At 45.4% G+C, this 27,803-nt stretch overlaps 1 protein-coding gene and 1 long non-coding RNA gene across 3 annotated transcripts in view; both read left to right on the top strand.

The window, feature by feature from the left end:
- The window catches only part of LOC309646203, a 441,930-nt gene that overhangs the window by 67,356 nt on the left and 346,771 nt on the right, over positions 1-27,803 (top strand). The gene's annotated exons all lie outside the window — the stretch shown is intronic.
- CHMP4B (charged multivesicular body protein 4B) overlaps positions 4,897-27,803 on the top strand; it is a 47,820-nt gene continuing 24,913 nt past the window's right edge. Inside the window, exon 1 of one of the 2 annotated variants that reach the window (XM_082432254.1) lies at positions 4,897-5,271. In XM_082432254.1, the coding sequence (XP_082288380.1) occupies positions 5,082-5,271 (190 nt within the window). In that variant the 5' untranslated portion in view covers positions 4,897-5,081. The remainder of the gene's footprint in view (positions 5,272-27,803) is intronic. The other variant, XM_082432253.1, reaches the window with a different exon arrangement.

The following is a 27,803-nucleotide window of genomic DNA, read 5'->3' as shown; positions in this document are numbered from 1 at the left end:
AATCCATGGATACAGATCCTGTGGCTATGGAGGGCTGACTGTATATTAGTTTCAGGTTTATAACATAATGACTCAATATTTGTGTATATTGTGAAACGATCACCACAATAAGTCTGGTTAACATGCGTCACCATATGTAGCTACAAATTGGTTTTTTTGTGTGTGCTGAAGATATTTTCAAGGAGCAATCCCAGATACCCTCCCTCCCCCGAGAAAAAAACCCTCACCTAAATCCGATTCCCCCACATTGCTCTTCATGGGCACCTAGTCCCTCTGAACCACCTGAAACCAAGCCGGTGGCTCACTTTAAATGTCGCTCAGCTTCCGCTCTGAATTGAGGAATGTGTACTTGAACTTTAAAACCGATTCTCTTCTGGAAGGAGAGTCACAGGGCAGCATGCTCAGCAGAGTGACTGCCAGGGCATTGTTCGGGGTAAATAATAACGACCAGATAGCTGCCGCTGGTCATGGCGTGTTCATGAACTTTGGGAGGAGGCTGGAATATTGAGGGCCAGTGCAGGTCTCCCTGTGAACAGGCATATAGAACGTGGGACTGAGAGGTGGGCTCCCAGGCTGAACGTGGAGACCCTCAGGGAGATGGTGTCACCAGCACGAGGTGTGGGGATGTGTGTCCCTCTGGTCCGTGAGATCCAGGGGGTCGTGCACCAGATACACAGTGTCACAGTAGGTCAGAGATTCCAACAAGGGAGCCCAGCGAAAGGCATGGCAGGAGGTTGTCCCTACCACTGGGGGCCATCTTGAGAAGGCCAAGTGTGGGTTTTGATGCAGAACCAAAGGTCTGTGTTCCCTGCCAGAATGATGCCTACAAGGTACCATCTGGGTTTTGCCTTTTCCTGAAAGTTCCTGCCACCAGGTGTGCATTTGCTTGTCAAGGAGCAAAACTGTCACCCTGAGCAAGTGGCTAACCCAATCTTACCATCGCCCTCATCCCCAGGGCCAGGCCATGACTTGGCTTCTCTGCTTGAGCTCCTGGACCACAGGGAGCTTCTCTCTGTTGTGATGAGAGACCCAAGGGTGACTCCTGGGCCCGGTTCCTCTGAGATCCCCCAGTTACCTCCTCCCGCAGTTACCTCCTTCCCCGGTTCTGCCAGCTGTGTTGCAGGGAAAAAAAAAAAAATAGGGTGCAAGAGGATGGTCACATTCCAGGTCTCAGGCGAGTCCCTGGGACGGGCCGCCAAGTGAGGGTCCTTGGCTTCGCTCAGGAAGGAATTCAAGAGTGAGCCCAAGTAGAGGGAAAGCAGATTTCTTTAGAAAGATACACATTCCATTGACAGAATGCAGTCCATCTCAGAAAGTGAGAGTGACCAGGACTACATCGTTTTGATTATTGTAGATTTGCAGTAAGTTTTGAAATTGGGACGTGTGAGTCCTCCAATTTTGTTTTGACTATTCAAGGCCCTTTAAAATTCCATATGAATTTTAAAATGCAGCTTATCCATTTCTCCAAAAAAAGGCAGCTCATGTTTTTATAGGGGTTGTATTGAATCTGTAGATAAATCTGGGGAGTTTTGTGACCCAACAATAATAAGTCTTCCAATCCATGAATATGGGATGTCTTTCAACTTATTTAGATGTTTAATTTCTTTCAACAAAGTTTTGTACTTCTCAGTGTACAAGACTTGACTTTATTAGGTTGAACACTTCTCTTCTGTTCCTATTTTGTTGAGTGTTTTTATCAGGAAAGGGTGTTGGATATACTCTGCTTGGTTTTTAGAGCTAAAAATTAGCAAAGTCCTCTGTATTTGACTTGGTATAATTATGTGAGACCAAATCATAATAATTTTTATGATTCATATTCAAAACCCATTCTTCATAATAGGCTTTATTAATTCAGCTTTTCTTGACTTTTTTTTTTGGCTGCATCACACAGCTGGCAGGATCTTAGCTCCCCAACCAGGGATCGAACCCGGCCCCCTGGCAGTGGAAGTGAAGAGTCCTAATCACTGGACCACCAGGGAATTACCTCCTTGACATATTTTTAAAGAAAATTACAAATATATGGCAGGGTATCTTTAACCATGTGACCTTGGGCAGTTTCTACTTCTGTGGTTCTCAGTTTCCTCAACTATAACATGGAGATGGTATAGTAATGCTTATTTCATGGGGCTGTGGTGGATGGAAATAAGATGAGATTTTTGAAGGCAGGGTACTTGGTAAACAAATCAAAACTGCATGCTTCTATGGCTGCTCTTACCAGAGATATTTTAACATTGCAATGTAGCGTGTTTAGTTAAGTACATAAGGTATGTAAAGGACACTGACCTTAAGTATAAAAATATAAATTTGTATACACCCATGTGAATACCACTGGATCTAGATACTGAACCTGTCAGCACCCGACAATGGTCATTCTTCCTGGTCTATACTATCCCAGGAGGTAACTACTATTCTGACTCCTATCACCACAAATTATAAATTAGTTCTGCTTGTTTTTGAACTTTGTATAATTGGAATCATACAGGCCTTTGTGTCTAATTTCTTTCAGTCAGCATAATATCTTCAAGTTATTCAAGTTGTTGCAATTACTGGTAGCTCATTCTTTTCACAAAGTTTTTTTCACAAAGTTTTTAATGAGCTAACACCAGTCGGTCACAGTTTGAAAAGGCTGTGCATTTGCCCAAGAGACCAGAAAAATGAGGACCAGGGAAGCCCAGGGCTCTCCAGTGTTGAGCCAATACACCCTGTGGATCTCTACCAAGGCAGTTGAATCCAGGATGGCAGCTACCTTGCCCATGTGTCATTACCTCTCATCCCACATGCTAGGCAGACATCATGAATTTTTTTTTTTTTGGCCACGCTTCGTGGCCTGTGGGATCTTAGTTCCCCGACCAGGGATCGAACCCGCACCTCCTGCATTGAAAGCCCAGAGTCTTAACCGCTGGACTGCCAGGGAAGTCCGCAGACATCATGAATTGATCTCAGAACATTTTTAAGAGATGTCCTGATGCAGACTCAGAATTCTTCTCAACCCAGTAATCCGAGTGACCCACACACCAATTAATTGGGGTTGGTACTAAAGATTAAATCAGAATATTCTGCTATCATATCACCAAGATGTATTTCTGGGCTCCCAGAGTTATGACATGAGGGGCTCTGCTATCATCCCGGCTTACCCCACAGCAATATGAGACTGGTGGTGGTGAGGTCTGCAGAGTCTGACTGTTCATATATTCTTTGGGCCATGGCTCAAACCCAGCAAATGTTTTGCTACCTGTGTGCCTGGTTGCACCATGACTTAGATAAGAGGGGAGAGGCAGATTTCTTAGATATGGAGGGGTTGATGGCTTGATGGAATCCACCTCGTTTTTGTTTTTTATTTTGATAAAAACATTGCAATGTCTCAATTACAAAACAAACAGAAGTGTGATTTATGTTTCACAATTTATGCTGCTGTGAATTCTTGACAGTTCTAGTATGTCTCTCACATTTGAAAAATTTCTTCCAACCTGGAAAGTTGGGTGAGATGAACTCTCTCATCCTTTGGGAATAGTCACCTTTAGGTGCAGGCTGGGGTCGTGGCAGATTACAACAACAACGACAAGGACAACATTCAAGGCATATTTTTGTCTATATGTAGATAATAGTCTGGGGAGGAGACTCATATATGTGAAATAATAGAGGAAAAGTTCCATTAAGCTCTCATTTATTTGAAACTCTGTTCCTAAGCAACAGAGTCCAGGAAGGGATAAAAAAGGAGCCAAGTTTTTCTTCATTGGAGAGCACTTCAGAACTGGTTTACTCAGAACTGCTTTACTCTTTGTTTTCATGCAAGGCTAACAAATGCAAAAGATTGGAAGCAGCAAATTAGATTGGTGGGCTTGGGCGAAGTATTGGCTACTAGACACAGCCTCAGTGCTAATAGATGGAGAAGTGATTCCTTTTTTTTTTTTTTTTTTGGCCACACCGCGCAGCATGTGGGATCTTACTTGCCTGACCAGGGATCTAACCCACGCCCCCTGCATTGGAAGCGCGGAGTCTTAACCATTGGACCACCAAGGAAATCCGGAGAAGTGATTCTTGACAGCAAAAGACAAGGAAAAACAATGAAATGTGATCCCACAACCAGTTGGCCCTTTGTAATGCAGGGGCAAAAAAATCCTCAATTCTGCTACTTTTGAAAGTTTTGAGTCTTCTCCCGGTTTAATTGCTATTGTGCATAATGATGACCCAGAATAAAATATACATTTCTGAGCACCTACTGTGCTAGGCCTATGCTAAGTAAGCATCTTACATTCCCTATCTCACACAAGGTTGTAGGTGGTCCTATTGCTATCTCCAGTTTACAGTTTTGGAAAGGGAAGCTCAGAGTAGAGGAAGTAACTGCCCAAGTAAGTATTCAAAGTGGGTTTTGAACCTTTGCAGTCTAGCTTTGCTGTTAGCCTCTACTAGGTTTCGAAGAACGTGTTAGGTGAATACGGAGTAGACAGGCATTGCAGGTAGAGAAACAGCATATGCGAAGGCTATTAAGTTAAGCTAGTCAGTCACTCAATTTCTCTGAGTCTTGCTTACTCACCTACAAAAATAGTAACAGTATTATCTCTCATAGGCTTGTGAGAATTAAATGTGATAATGCATGTAAAGCATTTTCCACAATGCCTGGATCATAGAATGTGCATAACGTTAATTACTGTTTTATAAAATATTCTTACTTCTCTTCCTGTTCTTCTACCGCTACAGAACTGGTTCCAAGGAGACTACATTTCCCAGCATGCGACCTCGCCCTTTGACCCTAGCTAGACCTAAAAAGCGCGCCGCCGAGAGCTTTAAGCAGGAAGACTATAGCCTCCCTGCATGCAGCGCGCCACCCTCCGTTAGATTTGAGGGACGGACGGCGCGTTGCCCACCGGGAGTTGTAGTCAGTGGCGTGTTTCCTTGACGCCGGCCGGGCCGGGCGTGGGGGCCTGTGGTAGGTGGCGCGGCCGGGCGCAGCTGCGGGGCGGAGGTGGCGGAGAGGCCTGCGGCGGCAGGGAGCGGCGGAGCGGGGAGCTGGGAGAAGGCGCCGGAGCCGAGCCGAGCCGAGCCGGAGCGGGCGGCGCAGGCCGGCACGGCGAGCAGCAACCATGTCGGTGTTCGGGAAGCTGTTCGGGGCTGGAGGGGGTAAGGCCGGCAAGGGCGGCCCGACCCCCCAGGAGGCCATCCAGAGGCTTCGGGACACGGAGGAGATGCTAAGTAAGAAGCAGGAATTCCTGGAGAAGAAGATCGAGCAGGAGCTGACAGCCGCCAAGAAGCACGGCACCAAAAACAAGCGCGGTGAGTCGGCCCGGCCCCCTCAGACTCCTCTGGCCCGGACTCCACCTTCGTGAGACTTGCCCCAGTGTTTGCTCAGGTTCTGGAACTCTTATCCCGTCAGACTCCCTTCCTTGCCTTTCCCGGTCCGGGACCCCTCCCCGTCTGACTCCCTTCAGTGTCTCCCGGAGCCCTGGACTCCTCCATCGTCAGACTGCTATTTCAGCCGTCTCGTCTCAGGCTCTCCCCATTCTGCCAGGCCCTTTCGACTCTAATTTCACAGCACTTCTTCCTCCTTCCTCCGCCCTCACTCTATTCGTTTCTCTTCCGCCTTTTCCTCCTCCTTCTGGCCTGCCCTCACCCACCTTCCCAGATACTGCCGCCGCCTCCTTGGCTCATTTCTGCCCTCCATCCTGACACTTGTGTCCTTCCTGGTCCCACCCCTACCCTCTCCCGACCCCTCTATGGAGTACATGAGCAGTCCTTGGTCCCTCCCCATCCCCCTGACTCAGAATTCTTCTTAAGAAGCCGCCTGGATGGAGAGAAAAAGGGACTGGGGGAGAGGAGACCCCCTGGTTCGGGCTCTATTCACTTGCTGAGTGAGCTTGAGCAAGTTCCTTTTCTTCTTGAGCCTCATTTTCCCCATCCGTCAGCCGGGCTTTGGCCTCCATGAGGCCTAAGGTGCCTTCCAGCCCTGTGATTCACTTCTTGTTGCCTTATCAGAGTTTCACGTAGCGCAAGCCTTTACCCGGTGACTCACCGCTTCCCAGTCCCTGTGTACCAGAAATAAGGATTCCATTCCTCCTTTGGCCCCGACTCCTCCCCCAGTCCCCACTGTGGTTCAGGGCAGGGATATTGAACTCTGAGGCACTTTACTTACTGTTGTATGGCTTTCTGGGCAAGTGCTTTGTATTCTTCTTAAGTGAGGTGAATGTGAAAACGCTTTAGTAACTGTAAAGCAATTCAGGAATATTTGATTTTTCTCGTTGTTATGGCAATATGAGAGTGAGCCATAGCGTAACAACCCTCCCCCTGAGAAGGAGGAAAGGTGAGAGGGGTTTAGGAGCTTTACAAACAAGTATTTAACTCAGAAGTCCGCAAGTCACTAGCTGTGTGACCTTGAGCTAGTGAATTTACCTCTGAAAGGAAGATATGGATTTACAGTGCCCAGTATACAGTAGGGGTTAAATAGATGTTTTCTTCATTTTAACAAAAGCACAAAATAACCCATCCTGAGGATGCTCCTTTGCTGATAGTCAGTGGATACTCTGGACATTCTTTTTGGGGGCTTACTGCATGCACTATATTCACAGGGTGAACAAAATGCAGCTTCCACCCTAATGAGGGAGAAGACAGAGAAATAAATGAAGAAAATTTTGTCTAGTGATGAAAAGTGCTAAAAAAAAAATTGGATGGGGAGTGATGGGGTGGGAAGGGGTGTCACTTTAGATAGGGTGGTCAGGGGAAGTCCTCTTCGAAAAGGTCAAGTTTGAACTGAACCTTGAGAACTTACCAGCTCTGTAGAAATCTAGGGGAGAAGCCTTCCAGGCAAGCAGACAGCATAGAAAAACGCCCGGAGGTTGGCCTCTTTTAAGAAACAGAAGACCTCTGTTTCTGGAATGTAGTGATTGAAGAGGAGAGTGGTATAAAATAAGTGGGTGTGGGGTGGACTTTGAACTTCCTGGTAAAGAGTTTAGATTTTATTCCAAGTGGATGGAAAGCTGTTGGAGGGTGTTACACGTGTCCTTATCATTCACATAGTTTTAAAAACACCATCTGGCCTCTCTTTGGAAAGTAGACCTGTGGGGGGTGAGAATGGGAGCTGGGAGACCAGTGAGGACAGAGGCAGCCGTACATTTGTGGCCTGGAGTCCAGTTGTAGCTCTGGAGATGGAGAGCAGGGTTAGATTTTGCTGTCTCTGGCATTTTTCTGTGATGACTCTCCCTCAGTCAGGATCCTCTGTTGTTCACAGAGGTAATTTAGAGTCAGTGTTTTGACCAGGCTGCATTTGGGGAATGCTTTGCCCATTGCCGGGTGGAGGAGGGCATCAGTTTACATCATCTCCGAACTGAGAGAGCAATTCTCCTGTGGTCTTTTGGTCTGGAGCAGTTTTGTTTCTACCGTTTTAGAGGTGATTAATTGGCTTTCAAGAGGCTTGGAGAGAGGCTGCCAGCAGACTGTGGAGGACCAATCTCAGCTAGTTGTAATAACTTTTTGGAAAGCAGTCTGTCTTCTTGCGTTTGCTTGAGAGGACAGGAGCTACTGCCCTTCTTTTTAGTGTCCTCTCGGGGAAGGTCTTATTTGCTTATAGGAATAGTGCTCAGAGGTGTTAACACCGCAACATACCATTCATTTAGTTACTAACTGACTTGAGCTGTGCTGGGACTTGGAGGATCAGAGATGAAAATAACACTGTGCCTGCCCTCCAGGGACTCAGGATTGGAAGTGTGTGTATGGTGGGTTTTTTTGTTTGTTTTGTTTTGTTTGTTTGTTTTTTGAGTTTGTGTGAGAGAGAGAGAGAGAAAGAGAGAGGGAGGACAAGGAGGAGAAGGAGGAGGAGGGAGGAGGAAGAGAGGGAAGGAAACATACCAGTCAGTGCTGAAACATGAGTGTGTACGTGGGGCTCAGGCTGCAGAGGAGAATATTCTTGTCTGGAGGGGAAAGGGCAAAGGTGGCTTGGCTGAGGAAGGAGATGTGAAGTGGGTCAGCAAGGAGTTTGGGGAGCCCTGAGTGAGAGCATCTCCTGGTGGGAGTCTGTGGGGCAGGACAGCAGATGGTTAACACTGGGGAGTGACCTGTAGCCTTTAGACTTTGACCTGGAGATGGTGAGGAGCATAGGCTGTCTTAAAGCAGAAGAGACAGACCAGCTTGGATTTCTGAAAGAGCACTGCAGCAGTAGCAATAAAGGAAGGAGTGTCAGCTGACCAAGAAGGGACTGGAGGCAGGAATCCAGTAAGCAATATGGGTAGAATCTCATGGACAGTGCACTTGAGCTGTAGCTTTGTCACTAGCTGTGTGTCTTGGGCAGGTTACTCTGTACCTCAGATTCCTCCTCTGTAAATAGGGGTACTAGTATCTACCTTATTAGATTAAATTATGTTATGCATGCAAAGCTCTTAGTAGAATGCCTGCCATATGGTAAGTGTTCAATAAATGGTTGCCATTATCATTATTACAAGGAGACTCTTCAGGTGGGAACAAAGGGCCTAGAGTAGAAGCATGGAAAACTAGATGAGAAGTAATACATATCAGAGACTTTTCTGAAGGAGAATCAAAAGAAGGTTGGTGATTGGTCAGAATTGTGGGCAAGATGAAGGAGAGGGAGGAGTTGAAGACAAGTCCCAAGTTTACAGCTTGGACAGTGGATGGATGGTGATGCCATTAACCAACTTCAGAAACTCAGAGGAGGAGCAGTTCTTCATAATTGTGAGTCCTTTGAAGTTTGTAAAACTCCTTTTTTCTTAGGAGTCTCATGATATCCACCGAGACTTTGAGCTCCATGAGGCAGGATGTGATAGTCATGTTCATTGCTGTGTCCCCTGTATCTAGCACGGTGCTGGCATGTAGCTAATGCTCAGTAAGTATTTATTAAATGATTGCAAACAGTCTTGGGGGTATGTTCTGTTATTCACATTGTCCGGAGAGGAAAATGAGGCTGGAGAGAGGATGTAACTTGACTCAGAGACCAGTTCTTCTGGTGGCTGTGGGCATCTTGTGTTTTGTTTACTCCCATGATGGCTGAAGGCATCATCATAACCTTTGTCATCACTCAGATCATTAAACACCCACCTGTGCAAGGTGTGGTGCTGAGTCGGGGGGAAAAAGAAGTGAGACAGGACTAGGTCCTGCCCTGTGAAGTGTGTAGCCAAATGTGGATGCTATTTTTGTGACGTAGATGTTGGAAAGATGATAAATTGTCCTTTGAAACAAACCTCTGCTGCTCAAGTAGATTATTTGCATCAGGCAGGTGTGTTCCAGGCAGTGGTTTCAGGTAGGGGCCTAGAGCAAAATTTGGATTGCATATTTTTTCCAAATTTCTTTTTGTTTCCTTTAGCGATGTATTCATTCTTAAGCATGTGGCAGGCTCTTAAACTGTGTCCTAGGTCCCATGCTCAGTGCCTGGAGCTTAGTGCTGGGAATATAGAGAAACCAGACACAGGCCCTGCCATCCAAGGCACTTAAATATTGTCATTTTTCCTTTACTATCAAGTGGAAATAATATTCATCTCACATGACTGTGGTGAGGATTAACTAAGATAATACTCAATATATGAAAGAGTGTGGCACATTGTGGATATTGAGTAAGTATACTTTTTTCCTTTTCTGATAAAGTTATTGTTGATCAAACCTCTTTGGTCAAGTGGAAAAGTTCTTTCACTGAGAAATAGATGGGAACCAGGAATGCAGTATAGGTGAACTGACGAAAATCTCCCCAGTTTAGGTCTTTTTTGGTACCTTTCCAAACAGTGCCCAGTTGGTGTTCTCCTTAAGAAAGGTGATCATATATCAAAGATTATTTTCTTCTTAAGGCATTGTAACTAGTTATGAAATATCTACCCTAGGTGGTTCAGATTTCCCTGTTTTCCCATTTTAATAAAGATGAAACCAGGTTGTAGAAAGGATCATATTTTAGTTTAACAAGAGAATTGTGTGAGATTGGAAAATGGAGATTGGATATCTCACCCTAAACTGGTATATTTCTGTTGGGTTTATGAATGCAAATCAGTTCATTTACAGGTTAGTTTAGGTTCAGTTGAAAATGTCTGATGGATGCAGAGAGGCCAGACGCTCATGGGAAATATATCTTCATTAAGTCCTGCTTATTGCTGGAGCCGGGGTGGCTCTCTCATGTTTAATAAAGTTGCTCTAAAATGTTAACACATGGGAAGACATCTTAATAAGTTAAATTTATAGTGAATGTGGCTTTTTGGTTCTCTGCAATCAAGGTGTCAGGTTGAAAAGCACAGCATCTTAATGGTGCGTGTACCAGCAGTATCTCCTATCCCAGAGGCCCGGGGATGGAAAACCCGAAACCCACCCAGGGAACTGAGCAATGAGGATTTCCCTTGGTGATGCTTAAGTTTCTTGTTTAAAGAGATGGTTGGCCAGATTGGCTTTGGTTTACTTCTGAAGACAGATGGAGTGTCAGAGAAGCCTATGCGTTGGCTGTCCAAACATGCTGGTGCCTCTGATTCAAATTACAAAATCTTTTTTTGCCCCATTTGGCAGGAAGATTAAATATTTTTAAGTGCCTGCCAGTAGGTTTCTAATGTGATTTGAAATTCAGGATAGATTTTGTTTGGAAGTTTAGCTATATGTGAGGACCTGTGAGCTAGACTGTTTTGCTCAGGGAAGTTCTGAGTTGCCCTGCGTTGGGTTTGAGTGTGGAGAACGAGGTTCTGGAGAAGAGCCTGTGAAGATGTGTGTGAGCCATATACCTCTGGGGCAGAAAGCCAGGACCTGATTTGTTTACAGTGGTCCAGAGCCCTGAGATGGAGCTAGGGTCTACTGGGAGGAGGGGGTGGAGTTCTTGGGGCCTTGAGGGATTCCTTTGGGTAGGAAAGGTTTGTGAAACCTTGGTCCTCTTGCTCTGCCACTGTCTTTGAAAAAGTGAGAGAGAGGATATCCAAAAACAACAACTTTATATTGGTCACTTTGAGAATGGATGGTTATAATTAGAAGGAAAATTTGAGCATAGCAGCAGAAAACGACAACAGACCTAGCTGGATATAGTACTGGCCTGTTTTTTAAGGTGTTTGGCTTAAGTCAGCAGACGTTTGTTCAGTTCCTTCTAGGAGGAGGGCAGCATGATGGTGTAAGTAGAAGATTCCCAGTTTGAGTGGCAGCTTCACCACTCACCAGCAATGCCTTGGCAGTTATCCTCTGAGTTTGTTTCCCCATCTATAAAAAGGCAGTAATAACAATACTTCTTAGGGTTCTTGTGAGGATACGGAATAAGGTGATATGTACAGAATGCATACCAGAGTGCCCGGCACAGAGGAGGCACGTAAATGTTTCCTTGGTTTCCCAGGTATAGTCTTAGGCACAATAAGGGATATGAAGATGGATAAGACACTACAAGGGCTTACAGTTCAGTGAAGATGACACACACATGTACAAGTAACTGATGAAAGGCAAACTATGTACAAATGAAGTGTTAGAGGAAAATACAGCAGGAAGAGATTAATTCATCTCTGAGGGGTGGCAGGTTCATCTCACCCAGTCACCCATCCAGTGCCCAAATTCCCTTTGCAGTATTCCTGCCAAGTGATTAACCTCTGATTGAACCTCTCTGCTGATAGGATTTGTATTAGGTGCTCTATCCTCCCACGCTACAGCATAGTCTGTCTTTGGACAGCTCTGACTATGAAATCACCTTTCTTATTTGGAACTGAGATCTGTCTTCCTGTAGTGCCTACCTCTGGTACAGGTTGGGGTGGTAGCTCTGTAGGGAAACAGTTTGGGCTGGAGGAAAGAATGTGGGATCTGGAGTTAGAAGGTTCACGGGCAGATCCCAGCTCTGACACTAACTAGACAGTGGTGAACTGTTTTCTTCAACTGGGAAAACAGGTTGCTAATTCTGCCTCTTGGGGCCACAGAGAACAAGTCTAATCCCCCTTTGGGAAGACAGATCAAGGAAAATGGGGCTTACGTCTCAACAGGTCTTCTCTGTTCCATTGACGGTTCCTTGCCTGGTGTTTCTGTTCTTTCCTTGTTACCCTCCTCTGGGTGGGCTCCTGTTCATCAGTTTTGCTCTTAAGGTGTGGAGTGGGCAGAGCTGACCATTCTGAATATGCCGGCTGAGGTCTGAGCAGCACAGCCCAGCACACACAGGACTAGGCGTTTGTTAGGAATTAATTTGGTTCTGTGTGCTGTAAGGCCCTGATAATTCCCATATCACTGACACAGTTGTTTTTTTTTGTTTTAAACAATTACACTTCCCTGTGGCCTTTCATTGGTGAAGGAATGAGCATCTAGGAGCGCCTGAAGTTTGTTTGGTCCTTCTTAAGGAGTCTTAGCTGAAGGATTGAATGATTTAAGTTCTTAACAAGAGCATCTGGCTGGCTTGATTCACCCATAGCTTCTCTTTCTAGTTTTCCCTCCTCCCTCTTCCTTACATGGCAAAGCTGGCGGGAGGGCTTATTTGAGGGATGCGGGAAAGCTACACATCTTCATGGTCCTGGATGTTTAGCTGAAAAGATTAGTGGAATGGTATGGTAGAAAAGTCTCTGGGTTTGGGATCAGAAGCCCTGAGTTCACATTCCACCTCTGCTTGCTAGTGGAAGTCTCCTCCTGTCTCTGAGCATCAGCTGCTTCAGCTGCAAGAACAGGATGCACTATTTACTATACAACTTTGCTACTCATACAGAGAACAAACAGGTGGTTGCCAGAGGGCAGGGGTATGGGAGGCATGAGTGAAATAGGTGAGGGAGATTAAGAGGTACAAACTTCTAGTTATAAAAATAAATGAGTCAGTCAGAGGAGATGTACCGCATGGGGAATATAGTCAGTAATATTGTAATAACTTTGTGTAGTGACAGATGATAACTAGGCTTATCATGGTGATCATTTTGTAACATATAGAAATATTGAATCACTATATATGCACCTGGAACTAATATAGTGTTGTAGGTCAATTATACTTCAATTAAAAAAACAAAAAGCAGCACAGCATTATAAATTAACTATACTTCAATTTTTAAAAAGGTTAAAAACAACAGCAATAACAACAAAACTTTGCCACTCAAAGTGTGGTCTGTGGGAACATTGTGAAATTGTTAGAAATGCAGACTCTCAAGCCCCACCCAGACTTACTGAAGCAGAACCTGCATTTTTATGAGATCTCCAGGTGGTTTGTATGCACATTAAAGAGACAGCTCTCTATAGTTATTGTAGGGGTTACATGAGAATGTTGGGCATTTTTCATATGTCCATGCCAGTATTCTTTCCTGGACACTCAGGGATGCTGTCTACCTGGCTAATTTGCTCACTCATTTTGTGGCTCAAAGATTGAACTCTTATCCAGCTCAGCCTATTCCCAAATACCTTCAGTAATCTGATGAGGCCACAGAATGGTTGGAGAATTCAGTGGAAATCTTCCTTCCTTCCCTTGAAAAAGAACTTGAGGGACTTCCCTGGTGGTGCAGTGGTTAAGACTCCACGCTCCCAATGCAGGGGGCCCGGGTTCGATCCCTGGTCAGGGAACTAGATTCCATGTGCATGCTGCAACTAAGAGTTCACATGCCGCAACTAAAGAGCCCACGTGCTGCAACTAAGGAGCCAGCGAGCTGCAACTAAGGAGTCCGCCTGCCACAACTAAGACCTGGTGCAACCAAATAAATAAATAAATATTAAAAAAGAAAAAGAAAAAGAACTTGAACACATGTCCTCATGATGGGGTAGCAGCCTTCTTCATGAAAGAAGCCAGCCATCTAGATAATTGACATGCATTCAGTAAAGCTGTTGGTCATGAGGACCCACTGGTTGTCAGGCACCAACAACTCTGGTGATAGGTTAGGGGTAGTTCCCATCCTCAGGGAGCACCACTGCCTGGTGGGGTGGTGAAGAAAGAATTTTCACCCAGTGAGCTTGTGTAGAGTGCCATAAGGACCCCAGGTGAGGAGATAACTCCACCTGGAGTGGGCTAAGAAGTGAATTTTTTAAAGTCATATCTTTTTCCACCAGAAATTATTTTTCAGTGAGTTCTGATTTCTTGGTTCAGTGGCTTTGTGACTGTTTCCTGTTCTGTTTATATGGCATTGATACTGTTATGATCCACCGGTTTTCTGCATCAGGAGGAACAGATGTTCTCTGAGTGCCTGTTCTGTGTTAGGAGCCATCTGAGATGCCATGTGGATTTCCAGGCAGTGAAAAAGACACAGCCTGGCGCAGTGGATCCTACTGTTGGACAGATCTGTGGCTCTCTCAGAGGAAAAAGTTATCCTGACTAAACAGCCCATACATTTTCTGATTGGAGTCTTAGAACCATCCTAGGTAAAGTGTTTCTTTCAGGAGTGTTTCTTTATGGATAAAGTCAAGCTAGAAAATGCAAGGAGTTTCTCAGCTAGGGGAGAGGGAGTGAGGTGGGATGGTGAAACAGGAAATTTCATCATCAAATTTGCCCTATTTAATTCTGTAAAATGACATTTTTCTGGATTTTAAGGTGATAGTGAATTTTTGAGCAGGATTCCTAATTGGGTTAAAACCCAGCAAAGAGCTCTGTCATCTCCTTTTCACCCTCAAAACCAACCAAACAAACCAAAAAACAAAACAAAACAAAACACCCCAGGATCAAGCACCAGGTTGCTTAGGATGCTTGCCCTGGAGCTTGAGGCACAGCACAACCTGCTGAGGAAAGTTTTCTCCTGTTGAACAATCAGGGCAGTTGAGTTTGCTCAGAGCCATGAGGCTCTGTGTGTCCCAAAGCAGGAGTTCAGACATTTACCCAGTCAGGGTTTTCTGCTGAAGTGTGAGGCCCTGCCTTACACTCCTGCTTCCTGGAGGCCCAACTCCTGGTGGGGGGATAAACCTCGGAGAGCAGTAATTAAAGTCCAAAATTGGCCATTAGTGCCAACCGCAAGAACACCCTAAATGTAGCTTGGTGGAGATTTGAGTTGGGGAGATTTGCCCCAGTTTAGGGTTGGGGATGACAGTGTGACCTTTTGCGTTAGGCCTTAAAGGAGTCGGCAGTGACCGGGTGGGGAGAGGTGGGGGTTGGGTGCGAGCACTTCCTGTTTGGTACGGGCACCACCTCAGCTCTAGAGTTACAACTGGAAGTTGCAGAAGAACTTTTGCTCTCTTCTAGCTGTGTTGAGTAAAGAGTAGAGTATATTTGAGGGAAGGGGTTTTGAAACGAATTTGGATATTGTACACTTTCAGGACTCTGACGTTGAGATCCCAATAGACATTTGCATTTCATTTTGCATTTCAGATGGTCCATTTTAAAAGAGGGTTGCTAGAAATGTTCGCTTCCTTCATGCACCCATTTGATAAATATATATTAACTTGAGGTGTGTGCCAGATACTGTCCTAGTTTACTGGGGACATGCAGGTGGAGACAGGTCATTGCCTCTGAGGTGCTCATAATCTAGCTAGAGTGACAGACAAGTAAACAGATACAATCAAGGTACAGTATGATCTGTTCTAGAAGCATATTCAGACTTCAGAGAATAGGATATGCAGTGGAGGGAGTCAAAATAGCTCTGTGTGTGTGTGTTACTTGAATCTGTGTTTTGTTAAATAGTTATTTTGGAGAGTGGTAGAATGTTAAAGCAGTAGGGAACTCAAAATGTGTGAGTGCTTGAAACTTTGAATTAATAGGAAAAGTTTTGAGAAGGAAAACCAGGAACATGGGGATATATGCAGTACCTTTAAAAAGTACTTTATTTGAATCAGAAGCCCCTTTGGTGGGGACGTAAGAATGGATAAATGTTTAACTTAGTCTAGTCATAAAATAATTAGCTTTAGAATATTAAATTTAAAGTGCAGCTTATTCTGATGATTATTACTTTGCTTTACAATTTGCTTTACAGTTGTCTTACTTCCTACAAAAGGAAGTAGGAACTAATAAACCTGAGGAGTGGGTTCTTTACTGTCTGCTAAAGCAGGAACTGTAAGTTCTTTGTTTGTAATCTGTGTAAGGCTTGTAACATGTATAAGACCTGATAGTTGTAAAAGCAAACACAAGACTTGCACACGTGTGTAGCGGCTGCTGTTCTCTGCAGAGGTTTGAAGAGGAGTTGCTACTCAGATGAGGCAACCTGAAAGGCTCCCCATTTGGGTGAGGAGTTTGATCAGCTCAGTGTCCCCAGAACTCATTAGACTAGTTTCTTAATTTTCCATCAGCTGGCTCAGTTGCTTTCACCTCTCCAGAGCATTTTCTCCTTTTAGAATCTTGCACAAGGGCAGTAATTGGTTGCAGATTGCTTAGAAGATTTGGGTGTTGAGCTGTAGTGGGTGCTGATAGCCCTCTGTGGCCATAGCCAAAGAGGGAGCTGGTATCAGCCTGGCATTCAGCTTGTTGCTCTTAGGAGGCAGGGCCGAAGGGCTGGCGGCTGCTGACTACCCTTCTTTTTTTTTTTTTCTGGCCTCATCACGAGTCATTCGGGATCTTAGTTCCCAACCAGAGATCGAACACGTGCCCCTGCAGTGGAAGCGCGGAGTCCTAACCACTGGACCACCAGGGAAGTTCCTGACAACCCTTCTTATGCTTAGATTTTAGAGATAATTTTGGAGGTGTAAAGGACAAATGGCATTGTAGAAAACACCCTTTCTTAAGTTATTTTCATCATTCTAAAAAAGTATTTTGAAGCAAAAAAATTTTTTTCAGGACAAAAATCTTCAGAAAATGAAAATACTCCCCCCCATCTTTGGGAAATGCCATGCACTTTACAGACTTGATCACGTTTGATCTTTTCAACAACCTCATGTATTAAGTGGTATTATTCCCCCCATCCCCCCATTTTAGAGATGAGAAAGCTGAGGTTCAGATTACTTGATTCACTGGGCTGACCCAGGAGCCTTGGGCATCCTGAGGTGGGCTGCATCACGGTGGGCTCTAGTATCTTTGGTGTTCCATAGGGCCAGGACTCCATAACCTGGAGTGCTTATAACTCACCAGTGGACAAAATCTTGTTATTGGAAATTAATTTTTACAATATTCCCTCCGGAGTATGAGCACCTGTTATTCTGCAGGAGAGTACTTCACATTTGTGCTGGGTTCTGTGGCTTCCAAAACACTTTCACATCCATGATCTTATTTTGAAACTCAGAGAAGCTTTAAAAGGCAGATGGGGCAAAGTGATTTTAACCCACTTTGCCGAGGAGGAAACTAAGGCTCAAAGCAATTAAGTGGTTTCCCTAGGGTCTGAGCCAAGGCTAGCCTTCATTAGGCTCCAAGTCTAGTGCTTTCCTGCCACATCGTGCACCATTCAGGCTCCCTCTTATTTATGCTCAATCTCGAAAGGCTGTGTGTCAGTAATGGGTATGGGTTGGGTGGAGGAGGATAAGGTTTCAGGTTCTTAGAGTGACTGAATCATCTTATACACAGTGGGACTAGTGCCAGAGAGAAGATGGAGAGGAGGCCGTTCGTACGTGTCTGGAATGGTTTGAGAGCCCTTATTCACTGTGTTCGTTCATTCACAGTCCGCTACAACATGGGCACTGTGCATTCCCCAGCCTTTATTTTACAGCAGTAAGCTTCTTTTCTCAGCAGTCTCTAGAGCAGTGTTTCTCAGCCTCGGCACTATTGACATCTTGGGTTGGATAATTGTTTGTGGTGGGGAGCTGTCCTGTGCATTGCAGGACGGTTAGCAGCCCCCTTGGCCTCTACTCACTAGATGTCCATAGCACCCCCTGATCCCCCAGTTGTGACAACCAAAAATGTCTCCAAAAACTGCTAAATGTCCCCTGGGGGCCAAAAGCTCCTAGGGTTGAGGACCACTATTCTAGGGTTGGTGAAGCCACACAGGTACAGCTCTAGAGCTTCAGAGGCTGGCCTAAGGGTAAGGGATCTTAAAGAGCAGAGCTGGGAGGACCTGTTAGAGTGCTTTTTTTAATTTTTGTTTTTTAATTTATTTTATTGAAGTATAGTTGATTTACAATGTTGTGCTAATTTCTGCTGTACGGCAAAGTGATTCATACATATATATATATATATATATATATATATATACATTCTTTTTCATATTCTTTTCCATTATGGTTTATCACAGGATATTGACTGTAGTTCCCAGTAGGACCTTGTTGTTTACCCGTTCTCTATATAATAGTTTGCATCTACTAATCCCTGACCTGATAATCTCTAGGTCTATCCATGTAGCTGCAAATGGCATTATTTCATTCTTTTTTATGGCTGAGTAGTATTCCATTGTGTGTGTGTGTGTGTGTGTGTGTGTGTGTGTGTGTGTGTGTGTGTGTGTATCTCACATGTTCTTTATCCATTTATCTGTCGATGGACATTTAGGTTGTTTCCATATCTTGCCTATTGTAAATAGTGCCTCTGTGAACATAGGGGTGCGTGTATCTTTTTTTTTTCTTAATTTTTATTGAAATATAGTTGATTTACAATGTTGTGTTAGTTTCAGATGTATAGCAAAGTGAATCAGTTATACATATACATATATCCACTCTTTTTTAGATTCTTATCCCATATAGGCCATTACAGAGTATTGAGTAGAGTTCCCTGTGCTATACAGTAGGTCCTTATTAGTTATCTATTTTATATATAGTAGTCTGTATATTGTATCTTTTTGAATTATAGTTTTGTCTGAATATATGCCCAGGAGTGGGATTGCTGAATTATATGGTAACTCTATTTTTAGTCTTTTGAGGAGCCTCCATACTGTTCTCCACAGTGGCTGCACCAATTTACATTCCCACCAACGGTGTAGGAGGGTTCCGTTTTCTCCACACCCTCTCCAGCATTTGTTATTTGTAGATTTTTTAATGATGGTCATTCTGACCAGCGTGAGGTAGTACCTCATTGTAGTTTCATTTGCATTTCCTGTTAGAGTGCTTTTAATCCTACCTTTTTGTTGTTCTGCTGAGGAAACCAAGGTCTAGAGATAGCTCAGGGCATCCTGGCTCTGCTTTCTGGGAGTGTAACTAGTAATAGTGTCCAGACCTGAATCCTTCCTACCCAAGACTTCTTTCATCATCCCAGAGGCCCTCAGTCTTCTCAGGTTGGAGGACCCTTATCTAGATCCAAAAAATATTCGGTACGATCACGTGATAATAGTTGTGCTTTTAGTACCCATTAATTGAGAGGTACATTATTCCGTTCAACCAGTATTTACTGAATACCCACTATTTTGTGTCTTCGTCCTAGGACTGTGTCTGACATGAACAGTAGTACATGGTCAAGTGGCGGTTGTTTTTGTTATTGTGCAATATATTCATCATTTAGTGCAGGCGGTGCTGGGTCGGCGCATTCACAGAGCAGTGGAATGATAACTGTGAACCCCATGGGCTCACAATCATAGACTGGGAACCAGTTGATGAATTATACCATGAGATTTGAGAGAACAACAGGCCTAAAACTCCAGGCTTTTCCTGAAACCATGAACTGTCGCCACACTTGAGATGGAAGTCTCCACGCTCTGTGGAAATAAAAAGTCAACAGGCTACTCAGAGTCCTCACTGTAGCTCTCTCAACAGCTATACACTGGGGCATTTGTGATACAAGAAGAGGCATTTGGCTGGAAACAGCTTTAGGTTCCTAGCATTAGTTGGTAAATGGCGCATGGGTCTAAGGGGAGTTTAAAATAATGGCCTTGAACTTGAGAATCTGTGTTTCCAAAGCCTCTCATCTCGAGGCACTCAGCTTCTCTGACAAGGACTATTACTCTTATTTCAGAGATAAGAGGCAGAGAGGCCAGGCCACACAAATAGTCCCTGAAAGAGAGCCAGCTACTCTAAGGTTTAGGAGCTGGGACTCTAGTTGGCATCCCAGGATGGAGCTCTTTGTTTCTGTCCGATGATGGTGGAAAAGGACAAGGGTTGTTAGATTAAGTCCCACCCAATGTGGCCAACATTTTGAGTGCCTGCTGTGAAAGACTCCATGTGAAGGGACTGTATAGGACACAGCTGAATGGGGTACAGATGAACGGGATTTGGGACAGAGGAGGGGGTCAAGGTCATTCCAGGCAGAGGGGATTGTGGGAGCCAAGGTACTGAGATTAGTGTACACTGTGTATATATGGGAGGGGTGGGAGCATTATGGGGTGTGGGAGAGGGGCGGTGGTGGCTCAGGTGGAGTAAGAGTTGGAAAGGTAAGCTGTGGCCTCCCTAAGAAGGCACTGGATGCCAAGCTGAGGAATCTGTGTTAGGCTCAATTTAGTGAGGCACATACCAGATAGACACAGTCTGTCTAGAGAGCAGTGTGCTGGGGACCAGCAGCCATCTTTCTGCAGCACCCGGTGAGGTTTCGCATTGGTAGGCTTTCTACCCATTATTACTTGAAGGAATGAGGTAGGTATAGGGGCTGTTTCCTTATAAGGGAAGACACATGGCTCACCACCCTTTTTCTCATTACTTCTTCCTGGTTCCCCTTCTGCTTTTTCCGAAGGCCAGCACATCCTGGACAGCTGGGTAGAGGCAGAGTAGCAACTTTTTTCCACTCTGAGAGTATCTCAGATTACATGCCGAAGGTAAGCAGGCAAATAAATATTTCCGACCTAAACCAGCTTGACCCAGCCTCATCAGGTCCTTTGCTGCCTCATATTGGGCATTTCACCCTCAGCTGCCTGGCTGGCTCACTCAGTTAGTTGTGATTTTTGTGGTTATTTAATCTTTCCTTTGTTTATCTTTGAGCCAAGAGAGAACTAGTTACTCTCTTTGCTGATGACAAGGACCTCTGTTTCTGAGGCCATACGTTTCAGGTTCAGCCTGGGCTCTCCTATCCTAATCACAAGAATCTGAACTAACTCTTTTTTTCCTCCCTGTTTCCTGAGCTCCCGGCCTCCTGTTATCTTGCCTGTTCCCTGGGCGCTCCCTGCATGCAGGTTGGTTGAACAGAGCCCTAGGACTTAGAGCAGCCTGGTCCTAGTTGTGAGTCTGTCCACTGGTATCTTTGGGCAAGTGCCTGCCCAACTCTGGGCATTTGTTTTCTCACAATAAAATGAGAAGGGCAGATTAAAAGAATGCTAAGATTCCTTCCTGCTCTAACATTCTCTGAGTCAACAAGTGCCATATTACAGTGATCTGCCAGAGAAGCAGGTGTTGCTCCAAGCAGTTTTGCTGTGTAAAAAGATGGAGTAGCGGGCTTCCCTGGTGGCGCAGTGGTTGAGAATCTGCCTGCCAGTGCAGGGGACGCGGGTTCGAGCCCTGGTCTGGGAAGATCCCACATGCCGCGGAGCAACTGGGCCCGTGTGCCACAATTACTGAGCCTGCGCGTCTGGAGCCTGTGCTCCGCAACGAGAGAGGCCGCGATAGTGAGAGGCCCGCGCACCGCGATGAAGAGTGGCCCCCGCTCGCCGCAACTGGAGAAGGCCCTCGCACAGAAACGAAGACCCAACACAGCCAAAAATAAATTAATTAATTAATTAAAAAAAAAAAAAAAAAAAAGAAAAGATGGAGTAGCTCAGCATTCATTTTGTCTGTTAACGCTTTGGGTACATCCCTGCTCATTGTAAAAGTCGGGGAAGCCACAGACTATTTTGTAGAAAGTGCTGGACATTTTCCATTTTGATTCCCTGGTTCAGAGGCCAGAGCTGAATAATGGTTTTTAGCTGATCCCCTGAGCCTCCATCCAGGCGAACAGCACAGATGCTGGAGGGCATCTCCTCATTTGGATCAGTAGCCTGTCTCTGACTAGACTGCCAGCCTTTTGGCAAATCAGAGACACAGATTTCTGCTGGGGCTGAGCAGGTTCAAACCCCGCTGGACAAAAACTCAGCACTGACCAGTTAAACATACTGGGGGTGCTTCCTTGTGGTAGGACTTGACTTCCTCACCGACCCACCTTTGGGGACACAGGGGATTTGTCTCCTGTGTGAGGGGAGTGGAGAAAGGAACCAGCTACTAAGGGCTGGCCTGACTTGAGTCATTTTAATTAAATCTACTCTTTAGGATGGCAGTTGTAGATGTAGTTGTAGTCTTAGGGAGAGCCATGGCCTTCTCTGCAAAGGCCTCCTGTGCTTAGTGTAAATCTGGCACCACCACGAGTGGCTACGTCTCTTAGGGATATGTAAGACATTTACCCACCTGGTTCTAAATTAAGGCCTTTAAAACTTCAAGTGTCTACTAGTGCCCATTAAAACAGTTCTGTCCCTTTTATTAACTTTCACATTACATTCCTGTCTCCTAAACAGTTCTGGAAAATCACACAACTTTAGAGCTCATCTGTCCTGTGTACAGAGGGAAATCCCAGGTCCAGAGAGGTTGGTGACCTATTAAAAGTGACACAGCTCATGAAAGCCAACCTGGGACTGGAACCCATAGCTCCTATCGCCTCATTCCAGTGAGTTGTGCCTCACTGCTTCTCAACAAATGCTGCGGTGGCATGTTCCCAGCCCTGCCAGAATGGTTTTGAAAATAAAATTAAAGTTGCCATGAAAGAAAGCCGGCTGACAGGAGAGATGGAGTAGACAGCTACTATTTTAGAGGGTTGTTTTCTTTTGAGTTATAACTGGCTGTTGGTGGTTTTGTGGGCTGCCTGGAGGCTCCAGACCTCAGGGTCTTTTTGTTGCTGCATTCCTGACACTCTGTGTAACCAGGCTGCCTTTCTCTGCCTCGCAGGGTCCTCCTGTGCCAGGGGTCTGAATGAGTCCTACTTCTGGCCCATTTTACAGGACTCTGGAGGGCTAGGAAGTCTATAAAGAGATCTAGGAAAGAGTTGGCACATAAATAGTAATTTTTGGTGCTTCCTGATTTTTTCTTCTTTTCAAGTTATTGAGGTATAACTTGTTTATGGTAAAGCAGACAAGTCTTAATTAGACAGCTTTGTGAACTTTTACAAACGTAACCACCGCCCAGATCAAGATATTGGACACTTCCAGCTCTCTAGCAGTCTTGATTTTTATAGTATCTCAGGACTTGAGAAGAGAGTGGTATTTGTCTACTCTGGCCTCTTTAAGAATCTCAGAGGCCATTATATTTTCCTTCTGTTACTCATTCAACGTATGTTTCCTAAACACCTAGTAGTGCAGGGTTCTGTGCTGGGAGTACAGAAACGGGTAAGTGTTGGCCTGTCTTGGCTCACAACCTGTCAGGGATTATGACTAGAATCCAAGGGAGAAAGAGAAGGGCCATGAGAGGCAGCTTGGAGGAGAGAGGCTGCCTCTTGCTGGGAGAGGAGAGGATGTGTGTATTTATGTAGACACACAATTTTCCCCACTTCCCTCACTATCTAGAAATACAGGAAAGGGGCCGGATTATGGACTTTCAGTCTCTTCTCGGCCAGTTGTTTGCATTCTCAGGCCATGCTGGGAACTTGGAGAGGTGCAGGCCCAGCTGAAAATCCACATCTATGGGGTTTGCTCAGCATTGCCTTCTCTGCTGGGAAGCAGGGGAGAGCTCGGCAGTGTGGAGGAAAGCAAAACCAAGAGGCACTCCCCGCTCCACTGCTTTGGCCCCCAGGCTCTTAGGAGCTGACCTCCCTTCTCTCTTGGGTTTTAAGACTCATAAGGCTACAGGTCTTATGTGAGTTAATTTTGGCCTGAATTTCTCTGTCCCCCTTGGTTGAATAGTTAAAACATAGAAATTTTCTGTCTCTTAAGTGAAAACAGACCCAAGACGGACTTGTCTGATTTTGTTCATGTGTGAGAAGCAAGTTTTTGTTTTGTTTTAATTACTAATAAAGGCATATGGCTCTGGTTGGTAGGAGGGGAGAAGGCCATTCCAAAGTAGACACAAGGTGATTCCTTTCTTTAAATTTAGAGTCTCCTGAAGTAGTGAAGCAATACCTGAGACAAGGTCATCATGAAGAGATAACACGCCAGGACATCTGAACATGACAGAGCTATATCTTGGTCCATGTGTAAATGGTAGCGAGGAAGGAAAGAGGGGCAGATACCTTAGTCTGGCTGAACCTTGTTCAGAATCTGATGAGTTACTGTATCTTGGAAACATAAGAGACTTAGATCATCTGGGTCTGTTCCCCACCCTCATTTTACAGATGGAGAAACTAAAACTTTGATTTGACCAGAGCTGGAACCAGAACCAGGTCTCATATCTGGTGGACTACAAAGATGTTCTGGAGGAGTGAGTGCTCAGCAGGATTTGGAAGGAAGCTTCGCTGGGAGAGAGTGGTGGTGAGGCAGTGAACAGAGTGGCCGGTGCATTGCATGGTTCCCCATATTTGGAGCAGGAGAACCAAAGTGCCAAGGCGGATGGGGAGGTGAGAGTGGAGAGGCAGGGAAGGCGGCCAGTCATCTGAGGGGAGGACCTGGGAGCCCCACAGCAAGGGGGCTTGGGGGCTGCTGTGGCCGTGATTAAGGATATTAATTGGCTGGAGAATCTTTATTGTTTATCCTCCTTTTTGTTTTCTAATTGACTACTTGGGGACACTTGAGGTACATATTGCTTTCCTTGATAGGAAGCCTGCTTTTTGACATTCCTTTCTTTACATTCTTTAATAAATAAGCAGAATATAGTCTAGTACTGTTGTGTATTGTTTAAGGGAATAGAGGTGATTTTCAGTTTCTGCTAATTCTGTGCACTTTGGAGTTAGTCCTCCACTTTTATTATTCTCACTCACATATATGGTTATAAGCTACAGTGTTCAAGAGGGAAGACCAGATAGCAAGCTCATGAACCCATCTGGGGGTTTTTTTGGTGGTAAATTATATATAACATAAAATTTACCATTTAAACCATTTTTTAAAAATTTATTTATTAATGGCTGTGTTGGGTCTTCGTTGCTGTGCGCGGGCTTTCTCTGGTTGCAGCGAGCGGGGGCTACTCCTCATTGCAGTGCGCGGCTTCTCATTGCGGTGGCTTCTCTCGTTGTGGAGCGCGGGCTCTAGGCATGCGGGCTCAGTAGTTGTGGCTCGCGGGCTCTAGAACGCAGGCTCAGTAGTTGTGGTGCACAGGCTTAGTTGCTCCGCGGCATGTGGGATCTTCCCGGACCAGGGATTGAACCCGTGTCTCCTGCATTGGCAGGCAGATTCTTAACCACTGCGCCACCAGGGAAGTCCCCATTTAAACCATTTGTAATTGTACTATTTTGTGGCATTAAGTACATTCACATTGTTGTGCCTGATCTGTTTTTACTCTTTGAATTTTGGGGGGCCAGGATTAACCATTGAGCAGAAAGGTGCTTAAATTTGATGTCTGCCGTTAAGAGAAGCTATTTGTCCTCTCTGAACCTGTGTCCTCATCTGTAAAATGGGAGGAGTAATAATAAGGGCTCTGGAGTCAGAAAAACTGGGTTTGAATTCAGGCTCCATTACTTTCTAATTGCAATCTTGGGGAAGTTACTTAGCTTTCTGAGTCTCAGTTTCTACTCTGTCCATTTTGAAGGGGAAAGGAATGAAGATTTATTGAGCATCCACTATTATGTATTGTGCTACACAGGTATCTTGCATGTGCTGCCTTATTGCCCCGTGAGATGCAGATGTGATTTTACACATACGGACTGTGAGCCTCAGAGAGGTTAAGTGACTTGCCCAAGGTCAGCCACGTAATAAGTCTTGGGAAAAGCCTTTTAGGAGTGACTGTTATGGTACTTTCTGAAATGGGATTTTTTTTTTCCCCTCATATAAATTCTGATTCAGTTAATGTTTGCTGAGCCTCTCTCAGGTGATAGGCATGGTAGTTCATGCCAGGATATTGTCTTATTACCATTTTATTTAATTATTTAAAAAAAATTTTTGGCTGCACCGGGCGGCATGCAGGGTCTTACTTCCCCAACCAGGGATCAAACCCGCGCCCCCTGCAGTGGAACTTCGGAGTCTTAACCACTGGACTGCCCGGGAAGTCCCAACCATTTTATAAATGAGGAAATTAAGGCTCACCCAGATTGTAAACAATAAAGCCAGCATATGGACCCAAGTCTGCCTGACTCCTACATTATGGTACCTCAGGATTACCTGATTGTGGCCCAGTTGTTTGAAGCAGTTGTTGATAAAAATGAATTTCATTCCAGCATTAGAATTTGGCTAGTCCCAAGAAGTTAATTGCAGTGAGATTTGACTTGAATCACAAAATAATAAAAGGCATTGGAGTCGGGGGGGTGGTATAAGGAAGAGGCCTTCCCAGCCATTATTAGCATATCTGTTCAGAAGCTTTGCAAAGAACAGAAATAGAGAAGCTATCATTCTTTGTATTATATTCTCAGGCGCTCAGAGCCAGGAACAGATTCCTTCTTTCCTCTCGCATTGACCCTGGAGGTAGACCTGTGGAGATCTGGCAAGGATAAAAATCTCATTAGAGCTCTCTCCCAGAGTTGTCAGGATCTCAGGCTGTTGTTGGGGATTTTTAGTCCATTGAGGTAGTTTTCGAACTTTTTTAGCAGCTAGACATGGTTCAAATAAACTCTTGTGGAGAAGCAATGATGGCAGGTCCTTGGGCAGTTTAAACCCTTCTGGCTTGGTAGAAAATGTTTGGTTGTTTGAAGAACCTCTAAAACATTTTCCTTAAGCCCAGGGGTCCTTGAAAACCACTGGCTGAGGCAGAGTGACTGACCAGACTGTAGACATCGCTTCCCCCTCATTCATTCAAATGACGCTTGGGCTTGAATACCTCATCTATGTCAGGGACTGTGCCCAGGAGGTTCACTGGGCTGTCTAGGGGGATGTCAGCTACAGCACAGTGTTAGTGTTTTCGGGCACTTCAGTGAGGGCCTGTGCAGGAGCACGCAGGGGAAGGGGCCTAGCCTGGCCTGGGGGAGTGGTGTGATCAAGAAGCTACTGCCTGGGCAGCCCTGCAAGACCGGTGGAAGGTAGCCAGATGAAGCATGAGAAGAGCATTTGGGGAGAACGGGAAGCCTAATGAGGCTGCAGAGAATGAAAGTCGGTATAGTGTCTTCTTGGCAGGGTAGTGAAATGTTAAAGTCTGTGTTTAGAAAGACCACTGGTGGACTACCCTGGTGGTGCAGTGGTTAAGAATCCGCCTGCCAGTGCAGGGGATACGGGTTCGAGCCCTGGTCCGGGAAGATTCCACATGCCGCGGAACAACTAAGCCCGTGCGCCACAACTACTGAGCCTGCGCTCTAGAGCCCATGAGCCACAACTACTGAAGCCCATGCGCCTAGAGCCTGTGCTCTGCAACAAGAGAAGCCACCGCAATGAGAAGCCTGCGCACTGCAACAAAGAGTAGCCCCCACTCGCTGCAACTAGAGAAAAGCCTGGACACAGCAACAAAGACCCAATGCAGTGAAAAATAAATGAATAAATAAGTTTAAAAGAAAACAAACAAAAGAAAGACCACTGGTGACAAGTGGAGAAGGGACCGGAGGGGGCAACCCCTAACCCCATCACACACTCCCCTCCCCCTCCTTTCCCCAGCTCACACACCGCAGTCCGCAGCCTAGTGAGCAAGCACCCAACACAGTCCCCTTGCCCCCAAGAACACACACCCAGCTGACCCCACAGGGCCCTACCCTGGACACAGTCCTCTTGCTCTTGGGTCCTCATTGCTCCAGCTGCTGGGAGGGGCCTTCCCTCGGTGTGCTGAGGAGCTAGAAGCTGCGGCTTAGGCCGATGATCTGTGTGTGGGTAGAGAGGCTTTTTGAGCCCTTAAGGAGGGAGAGTCTGAGGTTGCCTTTCATGTTCCAGCCTTGATCCGGGTCTGCCAGAATTGAGAGGTGTGACAAATGGTTACAGGAGAGGAGGTGGGGATTGCTGACCACCTAGCTTCTCAGGGAGAATGAGTGTAGAAATAAGAGGCAGGAAACAGGACTTTAGCCGAACTCCCACCTTATCCCCCTGACCTAGGTGGCTGGCAGGGTGCATGTAGGGGAGGAAATGGCCCTGTCCTCTTGAGATGCACTTCAGCTTCACTTTCCTTTTGTTCTGAGCCTCAGAACCTTCCCTGTATGCATCTCCCCACCATGGGACAGGATCTGTGACTGGGAAGAAAAGGAAACAGAGAGGTTCTCATCCTGGGAGGTAGGG

Source organism: Balaenoptera physalus (assembly GCF_965194825.1).
Source record: "Balaenoptera physalus genome assembly, chromosome: 16".
Classification (NCBI taxonomy): Eukaryota; Metazoa; Chordata; class Mammalia; order Artiodactyla; family Balaenopteridae; genus Balaenoptera; species Balaenoptera physalus.
This window is presented reverse-complemented; position numbering and strand designations above follow the sequence as displayed.